The sequence below is a fragment of the Podarcis muralis genome, chromosome 3 (genome assembly GCF_964188315.1).
Source record: "Podarcis muralis chromosome 3, rPodMur119.hap1.1, whole genome shotgun sequence".
NCBI classification, from domain to species: Eukaryota; Metazoa; Chordata; class Lepidosauria; order Squamata; family Lacertidae; genus Podarcis; species Podarcis muralis.
Genome location: NC_135657.1, coordinates 34,089,900 through 34,111,309, shown reverse-complemented (window position 1 = coordinate 34,111,309; position 21,410 = coordinate 34,089,900). Strand labels below are relative to the sequence as shown.

At 42.0% G+C, this 21,410-nt stretch overlaps 1 protein-coding gene across 1 annotated transcript in view; it reads left to right on the top strand.

The window, feature by feature from the left end:
* Positions 1 to 3,602: 3,602 nt before the first annotated feature.
* The window catches only part of PPP1CB (protein phosphatase 1 catalytic subunit beta), a 33,021-nt gene continuing 15,213 nt past the window's right edge, over positions 3,603 to 21,410 (top strand). Inside the window, exon 1 of the mRNA XM_028724450.2 lies at positions 3,603 to 4,090. Within this exon, the coding sequence (XP_028580283.1) occupies positions 4,039 to 4,090 (52 nt within the window). The 5' untranslated portion in view covers positions 3,603 to 4,038. The remainder of the gene's footprint in view (positions 4,091 to 21,410) is intronic.

The window sequence follows — 21,410 nt, the reverse complement described above, 5'->3', positions numbered from 1 at the left end:
GGCACACTTGTTTCATGAAAAAAAATCACAAGGCACACCACCATTAGAAAATGTTAAAAAATTTAACTCTGTGCCTATATTGACTATATATAAAGTAATTCTCTTGAATAGGAACCAAATAAACACAAAGAAAGTATTTTATAATTACTTTATTATGAAATAGTAAGTAAACAGAAATATGAAAAATTATAAAATACTTTATTTTTAAATCTTTCGAATTTTTCAACTTTTCCCACGGCACACCAGGCAACATCTCGCGGCACACTAGTGTGCCACGGAACAGTGGTTGAAAAACACTGATCTACATTACAGTACGCAGGATGGTTTACAACCCACAGAAATGTCAAAATATACAGAAGAAATCACATTGTCATCCTGTAACAATCCAACCAAAATTAATTAACAAAATTCAAACATTTATTTCACACATAGCATTGCAACATAGTAAAGGTAAAGGTACCCCTGCCCGTACAGGCCAGTCGTGTCCGACTCTGGGGTTGCGTGCTCATCTCGCTTAAGAGGCCGGGAGCCAGCACTGTCCGAAGACACTTCCGGGTCACGTGGCCAGTGTGACGAAGCTGCTCTGGCGAGCCAGCACCAGCGCAGCGCACGGAAACGCCGTTACCTTCCCGCTATAAAGCGGTACCTATTTATCTACTTGCACTTAGGGGTGCTTTCGAACTGCTAGGTGGGCAGGAGCTGGGACCGAACGACGGGAGCTCACCCCGCTGCGGGGATTCGAATCGCCGACCATACGATCGGCAAGTCCTAGGCACTGAGGCTTTACCCACAGCGCCACCCGCGTCCTCATTGCAACATAGTACCAACAAAATAGCAACGAACAATAAAACAAAATGCATCAATTACAAAAAAAAAATAAACAGTTGTGAAACAGAATTTTATTTCTCCAAAATATCATTTCATTTGGAAGTATTTGTAACCCTGCATCTTGGTTATATGTTTTGCAGATGACACAGGCTATTCTCATTTTTTTTGTATCTGCTTTATGCTCTGGTATCTTATTTGTATCAGTGGCTTAATCTATGGTTCTGTTGAATTATGTCTTCAATTTTATTTTTTGTGGGGGAACAGTTGCACGAGCAGGAAGGCACTAACCTGAAGGTTGCACCCAGTGCACACTTTACTCAGAAGTAAACCCTCCTTAAGTCAATGGCCCTTGCTCTCTGGGGTAAACATGCATCATGCCCTGGAAATTGACAAGGTGGAAAAGAAACCAGGGAAAAGCAACTTGGCTGTGGCTGTGCTAAATTAAGAGCCTCACGTGAGTTTCTCAGCCACAGCAGCTGAAAGGCCACTCTTGGGGCACACAGGGAGAGCAGAGGGATGGAGGGCCAAGCAGCAGTGACCTCACTGCGAGACTGTTGCACAAAAATAACTGCCAGCCCCCCTGCCGGCGGACTTAGGAGGGGACAGGCCTCTGCAGGGCTGCTGTCACAGCCAAGGCACTGAAAGAGATGCAATTGGGGGGGCATTGTTGAGGGGGCCTAGTCACCACCACACTTTTGGTGGTGGTGAAAGGGTTAAAAAACCTCACTAAGGACTGCAGCATATATCTATAGGCTTTCTGATATACCAGACTTACCCAAAAGAACACTCAAAATGAACTTTAAAATATGTATATTCCTCCAAGCCAAGCAAGTGTCTCTTGCATAAAGGGCTGCCACTTTTCTTCCCTTTTTCCTTTTCAGCAACAAGCATGGCCAGCAACTAGGGATGATGGGAGTTGTCCTTCAGGAACACCTGGAGGGCCAAAGGTTCCCCACACCTGATTTATAGCTCAGTATTGTCTACATCTGACTAGCAACAGCATCTCCAGGATCTCTGGCATCCTGCTTGGAAATGCCGGAGACGGAACTTGGGCCCTTCTGCATGCAAATCATAGGCTCTGAGCCACGGCCCTGTTCAAAGTACTCTGTTATTATAATTATATGAATTTATCTACAGAAGGTAGAAAACAATATGCACATTGACCGCACACCCCTTTTCACACTTGTCAATACCTTCCATTCCGACAGCAGGCTGCCCAAATACAGTGAACCCTAAGCAGAATTGCCAAATCCAGGCTGGGGAATACCTTTATTGGTGCCAACAAAACCTGTCACAAAAATAGTAAGCAACTTTTGGAAATGAGAACTGGGAAACTCGGGAAAGGGCAACACCATACATTTAAACCACATTCTATGCACGTTCAATTCCCCCAAAGGATACTGGTCTCTGTAGCCTAGGGGTCGGCAAACTTTTTCAGCAGGGGGCCGGTCCACTGTCCCTCAGACCTTGTGGGGGGCCAGACTATATGGGGGGGGGGATGAACGAATTCCTATGCCCCACAAATAACCCAGAGATGTATTTTAAATAAAAGGACACATTCTACTCATGTAAAAACAGACTGATTCCTGGACCGTCCGCAGGCCGGATTTAGAAGGCGATTGGGCTGGATCCAGCCCCCGGGCCTTAGTTTGCCTACCCATGCTGTAGCCTGTTAAAGGTGATGGGAATCACAGTTCTGTGCGAGGCGGGCGTGTTGTAAACAAAAATTGCCCCTTTCCCTTATGGAGTATCCAAGAGCCCATATAGAGTCCTTACGTTAGGTTCCCTATTGGTAGGAGAAAATAACAGAGGCTAACCAGAGAATATTGAGAAGCAAAGCAGCTAGTAAGCTTGATCTTTATTGATCTGTTGCAACAGGGTGCTCCCCTCACCCGCAGAAAAGGAGGAGGAACCCAGAACAATGGCGCACAAGGCCTTATAAAGACTTTTGAAATTCCCACCCTGTAGATCAAGACCACCCCCAGAAACATCATACCTACATCACAGAAAAGGTGGTCTAAAACAGAAATTTGAATGTTGTTTTTCCTGTTTGCCAGGTTATCTGATTGCCTTTCCTGATAGTCTGTCACCCATTAAAATGTTGATTACTCAATTCCTGAGACAATGGTAAGGCTCCCTGACCCTCCTCCTTCCTTGCAGGGAAAACATTTGGTCAGTTTGGGAATCAAAATGGTTTCAGGTCGGTCTTCCTGTGCTGATCTATCTACGTGCTTGGTTGGTACACTTATGAACATTACCATATACTGTATCTAAGACCTCAAAATTCCTATCACAAGGGGGACTACAATTCCCAGGATTCTTTTCGGGGAAGTCGTGTTCTTTAAATGCGTGGTGCAGCCCTTGCTTATTGTTCTGTGAATTTGGGAGGGTTTTCACTCCTCCCCCTTTAGGGAGCAACAAGGCTGCCTTTCCGCGCGAACTGAAACAGTAGATGAGAAAAGAGCAGAAATGAGTCTGGCCCTGTGGGGGCTTCTCTTTCCTATTATACTCAGCGCTCGAGGAAAGCTGCACGGTGTTCTGCGCGCAGCAGGCGTAGAGGCTCCACTTTGCATTTAAGCACTAGGCCCCAGCCCGGTTACCAGGAGACACAAGCGGGATGGAAAAGGGGAGGGAGGGAGGGGGAGAGAGAGAGCGAAGAGAAAGAAAGGCAGGCAGGCAGGGTGAAGCGCGTGCGCGCCCACGTGAGCGCCCGGGCGTACGAGCGAGAGGCTTCGCGAGCCCGTCGCGCCTGCGCGCTTGTTGCCTCGGCCGGCGCCGCTCCGCAGCCCTCTCTCAGAGCCGAACCCGATACTCCCGCGCAGTTGTTGTTGGAGTATAAGCAACAGCGGCAAGAGGCGCGGGAGGAAGGATCGTGGAAAGGAACTCGCGGCGCATGCGCGGCGGGGCCTAAGGCAGGCAGGAGGGTGGGGAGGAGGAGGAGGAGGATTGGCGGACTCGGTTTCGTGCCTCTTTCTCTCCCTCCCTCTTCAGCGGAGCCGGAAAGCGAGTGACCGTTGAGGGAAGACCCCCTCCCTCCCCGCAACGCTCGCTGGGCCGGGCGCTTTGAGGTCCCGCGCTCGGGCGAGTTGCCGCCGGCGGCGGGAGGAGGGTCCTTGACGAGACGCTGTTGCTTTCGTTGCCGCCACCGCCTCCTCGCCGAAGCACCGTCTCTTTCCGTCCCCGCCCGGGACTGAGTCCATTAGCTACAAAATGGCGGACGGGGAGCTGAATGTGGATAGTCTTATCACCAGGCTGCTGGAAGGTGAGCGCGCAACCCTCTTCCTCCTCCTCCTTGGAGGCAGCGGGGTGCGGAGGCCCGAGCGGGGAGGCCGGGGACAGGGGCATTTCTGAACCTGGGCGAGCGAAGTTTTTCCTCCTAAACGGGAGTCTTGCGGGCTTGGTGGGGCGGACTCCGCGGGCGCCTGAGAAAAGGGTGTATTGGGGCTCTCCTTTGGTCGTGTGAATCCCGTGTCGTGAGAACAGCCGCCTTCCTCCCTCTTCTGCCTCTCCCCCCCCCCTTCGCCGCCGCCGACTAATAACCTCATTTAATAAGCTCATTTAGGCGTTTGTTATCCTTGCCCTAATTGGGGGTGTGGAAGAAAGCGGTGGTAATCGCTGGGTACTTTAATTAAAGTTGGGTGCCTTTATCTTTTTCCTCCATATCCCACCCCCACCCGTCTCCCAAGGAATAAACGCTCTCGCCGCCAGTACCTCTCGCTCCCATAACTTACTACGGCGGGAGAGGCAGAAAAGCGTAGGTAGAAGTACGAGGTTTCCCTTTGCAGTCTCATCCTTCCCACCCCCATCGCTTCAGTCGCTGTCAGTCTCTTAGCACTCCCCTGCCCTTGTGGATATATATATGTACTATAACTTCAGATTTATAAACTACAGGTTAACCCGGGATTCTCATTCTAAAGCTGCTTTTTGTTTAAAAATTCCGCCCGACTTCACTGCTTGATGGACAAAGATAATCCAGTGTCCTACGACTGCTTTCTGTCATAGTGTTAGTATGGGTTTGTTTGTTTTTTTGTGCTTTGTCAGTGCTTTGTGATATTAAATGAGGGCTTGAATCTGAACTTTTTTCTTTCTCCTGCAGCTGTTGAGGTATATTTATAAACCAAATCCATGTGCCTTTCCTACTCCCCCCTCAGAAAACACTCAAGCATTATCTAGTTCTGTCCCCCCCCTAAAATCTTGCTTATTGTTTCTGTGATTATAAAGATGTCTATGAAACTTGGTGGTTTTCACAGTGTGTGAAAGCACAAGCTTGGTTTCTGTAGATGAGAAGGAATTGTGTGCAGGACAGTGAGCAGGCTAGTCGGGGAGGGACTCTGTCCCTCCTAGGTGCCTTGCATAGAAATGCATTAGACTGCTGCAGGGAAGAAGGAATTATCTGTCCTCCTTGTGCCAGGCCTCACCAGTGCAGTAACTTTTGTGGGTATGTTTTCAAGACTGTAACATTATTTAAAATAGTTTTTTAAACATATAGTGAAGAAACCTGCAGACATCCAATTCATTTTGTATTTTTATGTTGTGAACCTCCCTGTGATCTTTGGATGAAAGGCAATATACAAATTTAATACATAATAATAATAATCTAATAATAATCTGAATCCTGTTTGAAGTATCTATGAAGTCATTTGTACAGTAAGTCAGTATTGTAGTTTAGGTTTAGTACAGATAAGCTGACACTATGTTGTGCTAATGTTACTGATACAGCAAAACTGAGAACTGTTGTAAATATAGTGTAACTATAGGATTGTGAAATGTAATGTCACTTTCGTACAGCCAGCTTTGTCTCACATCCACTGATGGTTATCTCCATGTGAAAAGAGTTTTTCACACGTGTATCTACTCTAATGGTAGAGAGCCTGCTGCACAGGAGCAAAATCTTTGAAATCTGCAATGAGTCTGTTTAGCAGTGGGCAGCATCACTGTATTGGCACCACCCATATTTTTTTATTATTACAAGGGGCTCCGCTAAGAAGCCCGTCACAACTGTTTGGTGTGCAAGCAGGGGCAAGACATGCAGGGGTAAGGCTCGCTGAGGTAAGACATTTTAATAATAATTAACTATAATGGGAAAGGGGAGTAGACAGAGGAAGCCAGAACTGGGACTAACTCGAGACATACCATCTTGTCAACTCTTGCCTGAGAACTTAGTGGGGTTGCAAAGGGTTTCTGCTCTTCAGCTCTGTGACTATACTACCAGACAGGCAGTGTTCTGAACACTTGCAATTTTCTGGATTGATGCCAGTATACTTATGATTTCGTTGCCAGTTGAATGTATCAGATAAACTGGAGGGTGACTATACTGACATTTCAGGTTTTGGATTTACTTGTGAGCTATAACTGCAAACTGTAGACAGTGCAGCCTTGCTTCAACATAGATACTGCTGTTTCAAAGCTTGGTTTTGATAGAACCATTTCTGAGTTTTCAAAATACTGGATGGGCTTCCTTTGTCTAAATTTTGTTTACTTTTCACATTTAACTTCCTGTCTCGCTGATACACTATACTGTGAGGAGCAGCCTGGATAAAGAGGATTTTTAGTTTTAAGGATTTGCTTTATGTAATTCAGACTGGTGATGGCATTTTAATTCATGTTATTTGACAATGCTGTTATGGTGAGTTGAGCTTCAAAGTAAGACGACTATGTTGATTATTAGCTGGAAAATGCATTTTCAGTATTTCTGAGGCATGCTTTGTGGCAACCAGAACTGTAAACTACCATATCTTAGAAAAGCTATTGTAGAGCAGGAAAAAGTGCAAGAAAAGGCCAGCCAAAACCTATAGAGAGGTTGGTTGGAGCATCATCTGTGAGGAAAAACTGAAGTGGGGCTTCTTAGTTTAGGAAAACAACTGAGCAGGATATGACTTGATTCTTGAGCAGCATCCAGACCTGAAACTGAATATTTCATTATATTGGAGGGGTGTGTGTGTGCATGTGAGAGAGAATTTGTTATTGATTCAGTTCTAGAGAGTTGGAATAGGAAAATGGTTTATTTCTGGGGGGAGGGGGGAAGCTGCATAACAAAGGAAGAAGAGTTCTTAACCTCACGCCAAACATTCTTCCTCCCTTCCCCCACCCAGTGATTCCCTACTATAAAAGTTAGGGGAGGGGCTTTTCTTTTACGTATTATTTTGAGTTTTTAAAATGACAGTTTTAAAAAAAATGTTATACAGTCATACCTCGGGATAAATGTGCTTCAAGTTAAGTATTTTTGGGTTTCGCCGTGTGCGCATGCGCAGACAGTAAAAATGACATCACGCGCATGTGCGGAAGCAGCGAAACGCGTGGAGGCGGGTTGCGTTCGCTTCAGGATGCGAACGAGGCTCCGGAACGGATCCTGTTCACATCCCGAGGTACCACTGTATAGCCTTGTGTTTAAACAGTAGCCTGGTAGATTAAAATTCTCACTGTTACTTGGAAGTAAATTCCAACCAAGTTCAATGGGACTTCTTCTCAAGTAAAACGTGCATGAATTGGGTACCTGAAAACTTCTTTTCCTTTTAAACCCAACATGTTATGTTTAGGTTTTAGTTGCCTTGTTTAATGTACTTTTAATGTATGATGTGCTTTTCATTCAAAAAATACTAGCCAGTTAGTTATGATGGCTTTTTAAGTAGTGCATGTTAAAGTGTTATCTACCTCAGACTCACAGTGATGCTTAAAATCAAAACAAATTTTGAAGTGGGATCATTGAAGGAGACTTAAATCTTAGGTTTGCAAACTAGACACTCAAGCTGGGTATCTTTGCCATCAGTTGTGTAGGCATTTAATATGTGTTAATTGTGGTGCCAACAAGATGCATTTATATGAAGGAAGGGGGGTGTAGGGAAAATCCAGGGCCTGTTCAGAGTGGAAGGAAAGGGGGACCTTTTTCTGCCTCCACTTCTAACCACGCTCTGAAGACTGCAGAAGGGACCCTCTTAAGAATATGAGTGGGGGAGGCATGGCTGTTTTTTGAAGTCTTCAGACTAGACCACATGAAAAATGAACATAAGATTTTTAGCTGCAGTTCATTCATTTTCATCTTTGTATTCTTGTTATAAAAAGTGCGCCTAGACATTCCGATGTTGTGCGCATAACCTAGGTTTAATATGCTGTTTAGCTCCTAGCTTTCATATCTCAGTTTCTAACAATGACACTCACACACCTATCTCCATCCTCCATCCAGAAAAGCCAGAGTTCATAACAGAAATACTCAATGAGGGTGCAAAGCAGGACCAGTGAGGGGTGTGGGCTGGAGAGAATAGTGGGGTGGTAGTGAGGCCTGGAGGGCTATGTTCTGCCCATGGGCTTGAGGTTCCCTATCCCTGATGCATACAAATGTGTCAAATCTATGCTGGGAATGTGGAAATATTAGAACAGCCTTCCCATACCTGGTGTTTTCCAGAACAGTGTTGTACTGCAATTCCTGTCAGCCCCAGTCGGCATGGGCAGCCACGAGGAATGCTGAGAGATGTAGTCCAAAATATCCAGAGTACACCTAGTTGGGAAAGGCTGCATTAGAAGAACCATGGCTTACATAGGAATGTAGGGATCTTAAAAATGAATGGAAAATATTATTTAAAAATATTATTGTTGGCTTTAAGCTTTAATTGGCTCATTTAATTGTACTGGAGATTTGAAGGGAAAGCAAGTGAATATGACCCATTAGTAGTGATCCATATGTTAAGAGCTCAAATGTTGTTGGCAGAAACCTGGAGATTGGTTCAGTTTCTATCACGCTAATGAATAAACATTTATTATAAAAAAAAAATGAGTCAAAAAAGTGAGGCAGTAGACTTTTAGGAGAAAATGAACTAGGAATAGGAGACCTAGATAATTTGTAGTACATGATGTTTTGAATGTGGTTTGAAATATAAAGCTGTTTCAGCTTCAGGTGCCTAATTAACTGTCTCCCCTCCCACCCCCAACACCCAGTTTCCCTTTCTCCCTGAATTAAGTACCTTGACATTCTCTGTTCTAGTGTGTTTAACACACATGGTTGTGTTAATCTAAGTTCTACTTAGAGTAAACCAAAGTTTGACATAAACATTAACTTCAGGTGGTCTACTCTGAGCATGGCTAACATTGGATACCACTTTTTCTTTTAATTGACCAATTTATGTGCATCTGCATCCCTAGAAAGCCCCCATTGATGTAGAAGCTACTACCTTATTTCTCGTGGCTCCAAAATACTTTACAGCCCGATTTTTGTTTCTAGAGGAAATGATCTTAAAGTTTTCACAAGTAAAATATCCAGAACATTTTTTTTTAGTTTGAAATCACAGGTGTTTCCTTTACCATAGTGATAATTTCTCTCCCTTCCTCTCTGTGAGCTGAGCTAAAACTCATTTTCAGTTTTCAAGTTGTGTAATTTTTACCCTCTTACAAGTATCTATTTTACTCTCTTACAAGTATCTGTATGATGCAGCAAGAAGCCACTTGCCTGTACAAAATTTTAAGGTTCTAACCTTTGAATGCTTTTCTTTAAGAGTTTAGAACATGGGTAGGCAAACTAAGGCCCGGGGGCCGGATCCGGCCCAATCGCCTTCTAAATCCGGCCCATGGACGGTCCTGGAATCTGTGTTTTTACATGAGTAGAATGTGCCCTTTTATTTAAAATGCATCTCTGGGTTATTTGTGGGGCATAGGAATTCGTTCATATCCCCCCCCCCCCAAATATAGTCCAGCCCCCCACAAGGTCTGAGGGACAGTGGACTGGCCCCCTGCTGTGAAAAAGTTTGCTGACCCCTGGTTTAGAAGTTCTGCTGTCACTTCTGAGTATCCTTTCCTAGAGAACTTACCGGTAACTGTACAAAATAATAAGTTTCTTTCCTCAACCCAAGTTGGAAGCTAGCAGGGTGCCCAAGAGCTAGTATAGACTAGCAGCCGCTGGATGCAAGAGCTGTGAACCAGGAAGTCACCTGTTCACACGTTACCTCTCCTATAACTCTTGGCAAGCCACTCCTTTACCAGTTCATGACCACTTGTTTATTTTGAAGTATCCATACCCTAGCAGTTTGAAAGTACGTCAAAGTGCAAGTAGATAAATAGGTAGCGCTCCGGCGGGAAGGTAAACGGCATTTCCGTGCGCTGCTCTGGTTCGCCAGAAGTGGCTTAGTCATGCTGGCCACATAACCCGGAAGCTGTACGCCAGCTCCTTCAGCCAGCAAAGCAAGATGAGCTCCGAAACCCCAGAGTCGTCCGCGACTGGACCTAACGGTCAGGGGTCCTTTTACCTTTAGACCCTGTCTACTAATTGAAGTATTCGCAGTATATCCGTATATATTTTATTTGTATATGTTTGTGCTCTGTATTCAGTGTACTCTCTCTGTGTGTGTACAATAAAATAAGACAGTGATGCAAAAGCTAGTGGAATGGGACAAAGATGTGTATAATTTTCCAACAAGTGCCATTTTGCCGTTGAATTTTCTGGCCTGAAACTGACTGTTGAAACAGCCAGATGTTAGTCGCTCGCATGCCAGGCCTTCTCAGTGGATTGCTGCTGCTGTCTCTCACAAGCTGGAGGAGTAAAATGTTAGAAGCCAGTACAGTGGTACCTCCGGTTGCAGACAGGATCCGTTCCGGAGGTCCGGCCGGATCCTGAGGTTTTTGCAACCGGAGGACCGTTTTTGCGTTTGTGTGTGCGGCAAAACCTGGTAAAATACTTCCAGGTTTGCCGCTTTCACATCCCGAAGTTTACGTAACCAGAGGTACTACTGTAATTAGATTTCCCAACTGCCCTGCTCATATCATGTTCAGTCACCCCTTGCCATTGGGTAGGATTGAGGCTTAATTACATCCTTGAATATTGTTACTCTTAAAATCTGCTTCAGTACCTGCCATGAGTCAGCAGCCGTTTTGGATCCATGGCCATATTGTGAATTTTGAGTAAGTGCTATCACAAATGGCTGTCATGTGGGGCATGACATTCACAAAATGACAGCTGTAATGGTTCTGACCAGTCACAAAAACACAAATTTCCTTTTAGAAGGAATCATTCTCTCCTAGGACACAGAAAAGGAAACAAAAACAGAGACCCAGAGGAGGAAGAGAGGGAAATGCACAGCATAGACATAGCCAGGATTTATTGGGGTGGGGGGGGACGATGGAACCAAGCTATCTGCGACTTGATTGGTCAGTTAGTTAAACATTTTTGTTTATTTTCTTTATTTAGGGTGCAGCTGCCCCCCCTCCTCCCTCCTGGCTATGCCCATGATGCACAGTCAGAGAAATAAACATGCTCCTTCTTTCTCCCCCTCCCCACGTCACTTCATAATACCTCCGTTTGGTCTCATTGCTCTCCCTTGCCCTTTTCTGTCTTTTACAAGATACACTCTATCTCAGTCTTTCTTTACTTTCTGCTTGGGTACTAAAGTCAGCCTAGAAAGGTTCGTGGAGTTAAAAGAGGAAGTGAGCACTTCACCTCTATGCACACTTCCAGGCAGTGATTTCGAGCTCTAGGGAGTCATCTTGGGTGCAGTTGCATCTACAAACACCACATTGTGAATACCAAGTATGTAGCAATATAAAGAGAGGAAGTAGTTATGGAGTGGGAGGGAATTCTTTGCACATGTGAAAGTATTCTATACCTGGGTCAGTTATTGACCTTCTGTGGTTAGGAAAGACATGGCTCTCTTGAGCATTTGAGGGAGGTCTTATTTGATGGTTCTATAATATGATTAATATGCTATTTTTCTGCTGAGCGGTGTTCTGTTTGCTTGTGTGTTTTTTTTAAAGTGGATTGTTTGCTGTATTGGGGTTTTCTTACAGACTAAATTATGAGGTACAGCTATTTTATTAAATACCTAAAGTACTGCTGCTTTAGTTCCATCTGGCATAATTTATCTGTCTCATAATAATCGAACATCTAGCCTGTGAATCAGCAGCCATACTTGAGATGGTTCATTGAAGATGTCTGGTCACTTTTGTAAAGCTGGTTATTTGAGATTGGGATCTACACAGTTTTATCTGACTTGGCTCTGACAAAATCTTCAGTTTTGAGGAAATATTTTAGAGCTGTTACAAGTGAGCAATTGTTGGTTTTCATGAAGGAATCATTTTGTTTTACAAAGAGAAACTCCATTGTGAAACTGCTGAATCACAACATATCACAAAGTTACATTATGTTCATTTGGGGGTTCTGAATAGAGTGGTGGTTCACTGAGACCAGCGGTCATCAACATGCTGCCGTTGGGTACTGTGGTGCTCTTGGGGTCATCACCTGGTGCCCACAAATCCTTGAGCCCCGCCCCCTCTGCCCTTTCGGGCATGAGAAGATAAGGGTACAGTGGTACCTCGGGTTAAGAACTTAATTCGTTCTGGAGGTCTGTTTTTAACCTGAAACTGTTCTTAACCTGAAGCACCACTTTAGCTAGTAGGGCCTGCCACGCTGCTGCTGCGCGATTTCTGTTCTCATCCTGAAGCAAAGTTCTTAACCTGAGGTACTATTTCTGGGTTAGCAGAGTCTGTAACCTGAAGCATCTGTAACTCGAAGTACCCCGGCAGTTACCTTTTTCTTCCTTGAAAATACCGGTACATAGAGCTGAAGGATGGAGTTGGAAGAAGCTTTCCCACTTCTTCTTTCAACTCTATGAGCTTTTCAAAGCCAGATTACTTTCTCTGGATTTGACTTTTACCCAGATTGTGTGTGCATGAATCTCTTTGTGTCTGGAAGAAAGAAGGGAGTGGCGCCCATGACACTTGCTGGAGAATCCAAATGTGCCCACAGGCTTAAAATGTTGGTAACCTCTCCCAAGACAATTACTGGTGTTTTGAAGTATCATTTTGCATATTTTAAGTTGTCATTGTATTGTCAGTGTACTGTTGTATACAATTGCCATTTAACTTCAACCTTTACCTCATAACAGAGAATCCCACTCCTTGTATCTGATGGAAATTTCAATTCTATAAAAGACATAGAAAGCTTATGCCATAATAAATTTTGTTACATTTGAAGATGTTACAAGATACTTTGTGTTATTTACTGCAGGGGAAAAACAACCAGATACTCATTTTGAAGTTGGTTTTTGTGCTTGTAGTTCAGAATCTGACCTTTTTCTTTGCGATTTCATTTGTCCCACTGCAACTATTTTTGCATCTAGAAGTATGTGCAAGATAAAGGAATCTATGTTTAGGTTATGTATAATTTTTACTAAAAGTTTTTACGATTTATTTTTTTGCTAACATTTACATGAGCATGGATCTCAGAGGTGAATGGATGAGCTCCTGTTAGAGAGGACAGAGAAGCTCTTCAGATTCCTCTGTTTTTGCTTCATCAGAGCCGGTCTAAAGAGGGGCAAATGCAACACTGAGACTGTCTTGTCTATACTTTCGGAAGTTGGCAAAGATAGCAAAAACTCAAGCCGAGTTTCCTTCTGACCTGAGGTAGTAGAAATTAAATCCATTAATGCATGTAGTATGCATGCAGCCAGAATGCATGTAGAACTGTGTGTTTAGTAGAAGAAAGGCATCACAGTTTTTTGAGCTGTTTGAGATACAGGTTGAGGAACTAAAATAGTGTTCCTCAATTTGATGACCTTTAGATGTTTTAGTCTATAACCAGTGATGTGGGGTGGAAATTTTTCTGTACAATATATTCCATTTCTTAATTCGTAGCAATGAATGAACGCCAGTTGAATAAATATCAGTCAAGCATGGCAGCTCCAAAGTTTTTTGCTTTGTTTACTAAATACAAATAAAATGCTAAACTAGAGCATCAGAAAACTTTCTGGTACAAACTGAACATTTTCTGATGTGAATTAATTCCTATGCAAATTACCCTGATTTGCATAGGAACATTTTTCAATTCTAAATGTTCTGGAAAACCCACATCACTAGCTACAACTCCGTCAGCTTTGGCTAGCATGGCCATCTTAGTAAAAAGTAACTGGAAGGCACCAAGTTGGGATAGGCTAGTCTTTCAGATTGAATTGGGCTTCCCCACTTACTTGAGCTGCCGAAGAGGGCTGAAAGCAGATAAGTGCCTTCCTGGATGAGCTCCTGTGTGAGATTCTAGATTTACCTGGGAAAAGGCTAGGCATCTTGCGCTTTAAAAGCAAGTAGCTCAGAAAATGCCCTCCAAGCGCCATAATCTAGCTTCTCCCATTTGCTTATAAAAGAGGATTTGCTAGGGCATTCATTTGCTAAGGGCACCTTGAAAAGCGATCATGACAAGTGCTGTTTCTGTTTCCTGATTTCCCTAAGGATGTTGTAGATTAGTGTTGTGGAATTTAGAGAACAAAAAGCCTTGGCCAAAGAGAAACTTGAGAATATTATTACAAGTGCCCCATGGTGTTACACATTGAAGATGGGGTTGCCAATCTGGTACTTTCTTTTAACATTTCTGGGCAAGGGCCCCAGGCTCTTTGGTAGCATCCATCCATCCTAGGAATTTGTGAAGCAAAATGTACCTGTAGCTTTCTAAACTATTTCTGTGAAATAAGCTAGCCTACCTGCTCCCACCTGTCAGTGTGAAGTAAAGTGAGTAAAGTCAGAGCTGTGATTGATAAGTGAGATGTTTGGACACAAAGCAATGGGAATCCCTGAGGATCCGAAAGAGCTTCTATTTTCCTTTTTTGCTTTACCTTACTTTCCCAGCTTCTGGCTTATTTTCCAGTCCTTGGAATCTTTGTCTTTTGCCCTCCTCCCCCCAGGGTTCAAGATGCATCCTCTCTGTGGTGGGGTCCTCTGAGAACAAGTAGTCAGTAGAGGTTGTTTTTTTGTTTTTGTTTTTGTTTTTTTTTTGCAAATGCTGCTACATGATAAGTGTAGGTGGATGTAAACTAATCCCCCTGCTACCACAAAAGGCAAATGTGAAAACTTGGCACAGAGGCTTAGGCATGTTTCCTGCTGTGCCGGAGCTAAAAACCAGGGACTTATTAAGAATTCACTGTATAGTTAACTTATACAATGTTACACATGTCCACTCAGAAGTAAATCTTTGTGTTTAATGGACTTTGGTTTACAGTTTGTCTTGGGGGGGAAACAGAATTCTTGCACCTCTAATGATCATCTGTCAGGCAGAAATTCAACAGACTATGCTTTTTCTTGCATTGCTGCTGTGCTGGACGTTAAAAAGACTGGAGGGTGTGTGTTTTGACAATAAATTTTAGACTTTTCAGTTCTATTCCCCTGTGTTGTTAAATGTTTTCCTGTGCTCTTTCTCTTAGTACCTGTGCTCCCTTCTAATCTTATTAGTGTGCTGCTATTTCATATCCTTGTCCTGGGCTAGTAGAGGAGACACAGAGAGAATTCTGCACTGCCTTTAGGCCACTGCATAGCTTTGCTGTGGAAGCTGGGGCTCAAATGAGTATGAGAGCCTTTATGCTGTATTAAAACGGGGCAATATTAAAGCAATCTGTATAACCGCTGTTATGTCAGTGGCAATAGAGATGAGCCGTATCGTCACAAGTAGTCAGGTGAGAGATGTTTTTACAAATTTAGAATATAGTTTAGCAATGAGAAGCTGATTCATTTGTGAGATTCCTATGATGGTTCATAGTAGAGTTAACAAACTGGCAAGTTTTCCCAAGACAGCAGTTTTCAATAAGTACAGGGGGAGGTTCATACTGAATCTGGAGCAAATTATGGTAATTCACAGAAACAAAAATGTACTATGTGGAGAAGTTCGTATTAGTTTCTTTTGATCAACATATAGACTAAACAGTATTGTTTTCTACGCGTTATTTTTATGAGACCTTTTAACTGGGATCATTTTGTTAAGGAAACAGAATATAATTTGCTTAAAATTGTATTTCTGTACCCACTTTTTTCCAGGTAAGTCCCACTTAACTCACTGGAGTTTACAGTTCAGAAGGATTTCACTGTAGATGCTAGATTCATAGAACTGTAGAGTTGGAAAGACCACCAAGGGTCATCTAGTCCACCTCTTCAATGCAGGAATCTCAACTAAAGCAACCATGACGGATGGCCATCCAACCTATGCTTCAAAATCTCCAAGGAAGGAGAGTCCACCACCTTATTGGAATCTGTTCCACTGTCAAGCAGATCATTTCTTGGGAATTAAATAGTGGCCCTGAATTGCATATATTTTGTAGTTGGTTAGTTTTTTTTTCTTTCAAATTCAGATTTTAAACTTTTGAACAAATGACATGCCCTCCAACTTTCACTGTGACTTTGTACTCAGTGTGAAATGTTTTGGTTCAGTTTATGGGCTCTTGATCTTAGAAAATTGTGATAGATCACATATTGATCTACAATGTGCTTACCAGGTTGCCATTGGCTAGTGATGGGGGATAGAAAATTTTCTGTTGGTACATTTTCCCATGGAAAACTAAAGAGTTTCTAAAAATGCATATAATAAATTACTGTAGTGCTAGTCAAAATGGATACTTACATGGTTGTAATCAAGTTTTGGAGAGTGTGCATCCATATACATGTAATGAGTGTGCTCAAAATGTCATACTTGCATTTTCAGTGTCTTTATTCTTCCCAAAAATAAAAACAGTGTAAGGAAATGTAAGCTATTGATTTGACACATCTTAAAATATTTGCATTAAAATACTGTATTACAACAACGGTTTTCCAGTTGAGTCTTTGATTTTGAAGATAACATTTAAACCACATAATATGTTATTCCCCCTGCCGTGAAATATTTCAGTTTAAATACCTCAGGTTATTAGAAACTTCTTGAGATATTGAGGAAGTCAATTTAATATGGAATACTTCTTAAAATTTTGTTTACAAAATAAAATGTAACCATGATCATTCAGATCCCAATCAACTTAGGAATTTAGTAAATCTAAACCAGAAATTTCTGGAAAATCCACACCATTGCTAGTAGTAACTGCATGCTGTGATCTGGCAAGTGCCTGCCCTTCTCATAAAGAGATGAGATGGGTGGGACTCTTCATTTCAGCTGTTTTGCTGGGCTGGCATTTGGAAGCACTGGTTCGGGCTAGAAAAGCAATTTAGGTAGAACTGCATACAATAGTTCCCATAGGAAAATGTTCTGATGCCCTAGATTGATTTGACTTAGCATTTTCATTTTATATATGTTTAGTAAATTAAGCTAAAAACTTTGAAGTAGCCGAATTTGTTTCAGGTGGCATCCGTTTATTGTGAAATAATGGTAGACTGAACCTGGGTCCATGCAGCTCTTTTTCTTTCTCCCCAGTGCTGATCTGTGATTAATGGGAATTTATTGTTACTACTTACAAAACTGACAACTTTCTAGAGAAAATTTTCTGCCCCGCGTCACTGCTTGAAAGCAGTCAGAATTTCTTAAGAGGCCCCCTACATGTGGGTGCCTATTTAGAGGGATTGAATTTCATATCAAACTCACAGCCTGAAAGAACAGTTTATTTACTGTGTTGTAGCTACAGCCACCAGAGCTTTTGGTAACAGCCATCTCAAAGTTTTTCTGATTAATTATAAATACATAGTTGAGAAGGGGGGAGACTGCTGAACAACACACTATGGTAATGCTCCTTAAGAAAAGTCTCATTATTTTTTTTCTACAAAAGCTGCAATTTCAGGGTCTGTGGATATGGCTGTGTAAACCCTTACCTTCCATTCTTTTGTGCAATTTTTCATGCCTATCACATCCATTATTCCCTAGTCAGCTGCGGCTGCTGCTTTAGGGGGTTGGGATGAGGGAATATATTGTAGTTGTCCAGGCAACCAGGCTGAAGCTCCTTGCCGCACTGGAAATTTCATTAACTGACATTGCCAGGTGGTAAGATTTTTGCCCTGTTCAGCAATGAGCACATATAGTTACACATTATTAGTTGGAGCTGGGTAGGGATTGGGATGTCAGTGTTACTATGAATGAGATATGCTTTCCCATCCATGTTCTGCTGTATATAGTGAGTTTTACAGAACAGCAGCCAACTTGTTCCATCAGTGCAATGATTTTTCCTTGCACAATGCAACACCACCACCCCAGCAAAAAAAAAAAAAAAAAAAAGTACTCTGGTTTCCGTCACCCCTCTGAAGCATTTTTGCAGTGAGGAGAAAGGAGGAACTTCTGTTGTGCAAGTGGAAATCCTTGTGCTGATGGAATACCTACATTCTTTTGGGAAGGTGTGTGCATGACTTCTACCAGGTACGAAAAGTGCACCACATTTCTGCTTTAGTCTTTACAGACAAAAAAAAAAAAAAAGCCATGACATAAAACCCAGCTAGTTTACTGTGTTGAGCTTTTACAAAAAAGTAAGTTTCTTGGATACAACAGAAGTATTTACTTTTTTGATAAAATTTTTGTACTTGAGGCCCAATTCTTTTCTTAACTTAAAGAGTAAGCCACTCTATTTTGTTTTCCATGGATTAATATGGATATGTGACTCTTCATATTATGTAAAAGAAGAATTTGAAACTGGTAAAGTGAACTAAAGTGAATTAGTTTTAGGAGGGATCTTCCTCTTTTCAGTAAATGTTTTGTTACCTTGTTCTAATGAATGGATGTGTAGCTCCTTAAAATAATAATAATAAATAGCAATAGTCATAATAGGTTTTTTATTTTCTTTCTGGTTCTTAGTAGGGAGGAAAATATGATTTATCTCTCACTGCCAAGAAAAAGAATGACTACTCTATGCCTCCCACCAACATGCTTGACTTGTGTTGTCTTTGCCATTTACGCTTATATCACCTGTAGTCTAGTATTGGATTTTTATGTAAATAATATTGAGCACAGGAGGGCCTATGTTCATACAGCTTTTCAGTAAATACTAGCTTTTGCTTCATATGATAATTTAGTAGCTTTAGTTTGCTTTCCACTATTACTGTTCTTACCCTTGGTTTGCCCATAATTTTCTCTTGGTTTGCCCTTTGGGGATTGGCTTATTCATAGGTGTGGGGGTTGTTTTTTTATTGGTTTCTATTCTTGTTTGGGCATCCATTTCCTTATGGTGTTTTGTATTTTGAGAGACTGTGTGTGCCTGAATAAACTCTTGGTTTTTTTGTATCTTGTTGCATCTTGATATTTTCACTGTTTTGTGTGTGTGTGTTCTATAGCATCTTATATGGGATTTATATTCTTTGATTGTAATAGGCCAATATATTGTCCTTGCATGTGTTATTTCTATATTTTGCTCCAAATTCATTCCCTTTTGGTGGGCAGGGGGAGTAGGTGTGATTGTAGTTTTGTTGTTATGTTTATTCACCTGTGGGTTTTTTGAGCTGATTAGCCCTATCTCTTTTGTTTCGGATGTCATTTATTTCTATCAACCATATGACTTCATGTGGAGTATGTTTTATTAGAACTTTTAGCATCATTGTTATAGTTTGGGTTATTTCTTGACTAGGTGAGAACTCTTGGCAAATAAATGAAGTATTCAGAAGACAAAATGAGGTAGTTATTTCAGTAAAATTATAATCTCATGCAGGGCAGTCTGGTAGTGGTGCTGCTTGCCAGCATTGTCAAATATGTGAAGCAGTTATCAATAATTTATCACTTAAGTTCGCTTCATATGACTGAACTACTGCTGTATTTCAGATGATAAGGACACGAATCTTGAATTGTGCCAGCTTTGAAGTGCTTATGATGCAAACAGGAATAGAATTTTAAAACTGCCTTTGTGATAGACAATTGAATTATTTTAACAGTTGAGATTACAGTATATCGGTTAAGTTAGCTATCCATTTAAGATGGGGACAGGCTTCACATGTATAAGTCTTTTTTGGAGGGGGGCGTCATTGATCTTCCCCATCAGTGATTTGAGATGCCATCTCACTGGGCCATGTCAAATATAGCATGCTAGGATATAGGATATTGAAGGTTAGGTGACCTAACATTTCTGGTTTGATGGTAGTTTTTGGAATTAATGTGACAAGCTTCCTTTACTATACAGTTTTTCCCCTTATCTTGCATCTGTCTCCTCAGAATATGCTATGGGTAGTTTCCTAAGATTTTTTGCTAGCCAAATGAACATTTGTGGCAGCCAGGACCCTATTCCTCCCCTGCAGTGCAATCCTTGGAACATTTGCTATGCTTAGATGCAGTTATAGCATAGGATTGGGTTCTTGCTCCCAACGTGATGGATAATTCTCCCTCTCCTCTTCAGATTTAAAGCTGCAGTAGTTGATAACATCCTTACAGTTGGGCTTGGCATTTGAGAACATTGGAAGCCAGCACAGCTATGGGTTTCAAGTTCGTACAGAGCTTGTCTGAGACCCAGGATTGGGAGTCTTGTTAGAATAAAGTTATAAGCTTGAGCAGCATAAGTCTGGCAGGCTGCTCCCTGCCCAGCATGGGCCTAGTGGACATGACCCTTGCCTCCCTGCCAGCTCCAGACATGGAGCTTTTTTTGGGGGGGGGGGGAGCAGGGACTTGTTTTAATTGTAGGCAATGTATCTGCTGCCCATTTCCCAAATGGCTAGCTACATCTTACTTTCCTGCTTGGTCCCGCAGAGGTAAATAGATATACTGTATACAAAGAAGAACTTACTATTTTCCCTCCTCCCTCCTCCCTCAACCCCTCCCACAGATTTCATTCCCGACACTGGCAAGTGAAATAATGGCGCACAGAATATGTGTCCATGTGGCTCCATTTCATTTTTTTCTAGTGATGATCCCTTCTTCAGAGATATACGCAAGTAAACCAGCTGTCAGCTTTTGCTTGATGGCAGCAATTCTCTCCAATAGGTGGCCAATTCACTAATAATTTGGAAGCGAAAAAGAGCCATCCAAAAGTAGTAGTTTCTACATAGGTGTTAAATATGTAGAAGAATATACCTTTGCAGATACTTAAAAAAGTCTTACAGGGACCTGTAAACTTCTTCCAGCATATCCAGGAAGGGGAAAGAAGGTTAGTCAAGAGGACATTTAGAATAGAAAAATTGTCTCCTAACAACTCTTAGTAAGTATTCAAGGGAAGGGACTTGAACCTATGGTTGAGGATGGATGCATGCCATGAGGTTTAAACAACAACAACATTTCACCACCACCACTAACTACATTTCCACCCTGCACTATACAGGGATGTTTTAGTAGGAATGAAAGGGGGGGGGGAGATAACCCCCCTTCCTCAATCTCCAGTGCCTCCCCCCAACTCTTCTGGATTACAGCTATTAAATACTCTGATTTGCAGGTGGCAGCCCCCAAGTTAAGCTTTTAACACTATAGGATTATGACTAGTGGCTCTTAGGTCTTGTCCAGAGAGTCGTCTGCTATCAGATCACTTTTAGCACATCGGGAGAAGGACTTTCTTTCCCTCCTGAATAATATACATAGGATTTACCAGCTCTTTTTTTCAAGCTGTCTGAAGTCCTGAGCTGGAAAGCTCATCTTTGGAACTGGCACTACACTGCCAGCAAAAGAGAAATGTTTACACTTGCAACCATTAGTCCTAAAATACACTTCATAAGTATTTTTTTCTGATTTCAATGGTATTTCAAAGTGAGTGTTCTCCAGAGTGCCCGAGTAAACCTGTGAGTTTAAAGGATAGATATACAATTTCTGAAAAGTCTTGAAGCCAGAGTACAATATAATTTTTTTACTCCTGTTGCAAAAAACAGAAATATCTGCAATGCTTAAAGTTTATTTAAGAATATATTATGTAGAACTTAAATTGTTAGTATTAAAGTTAAAAGTCTAAGTATCTGTTTTAAGTATAATGTTAGAGATAATG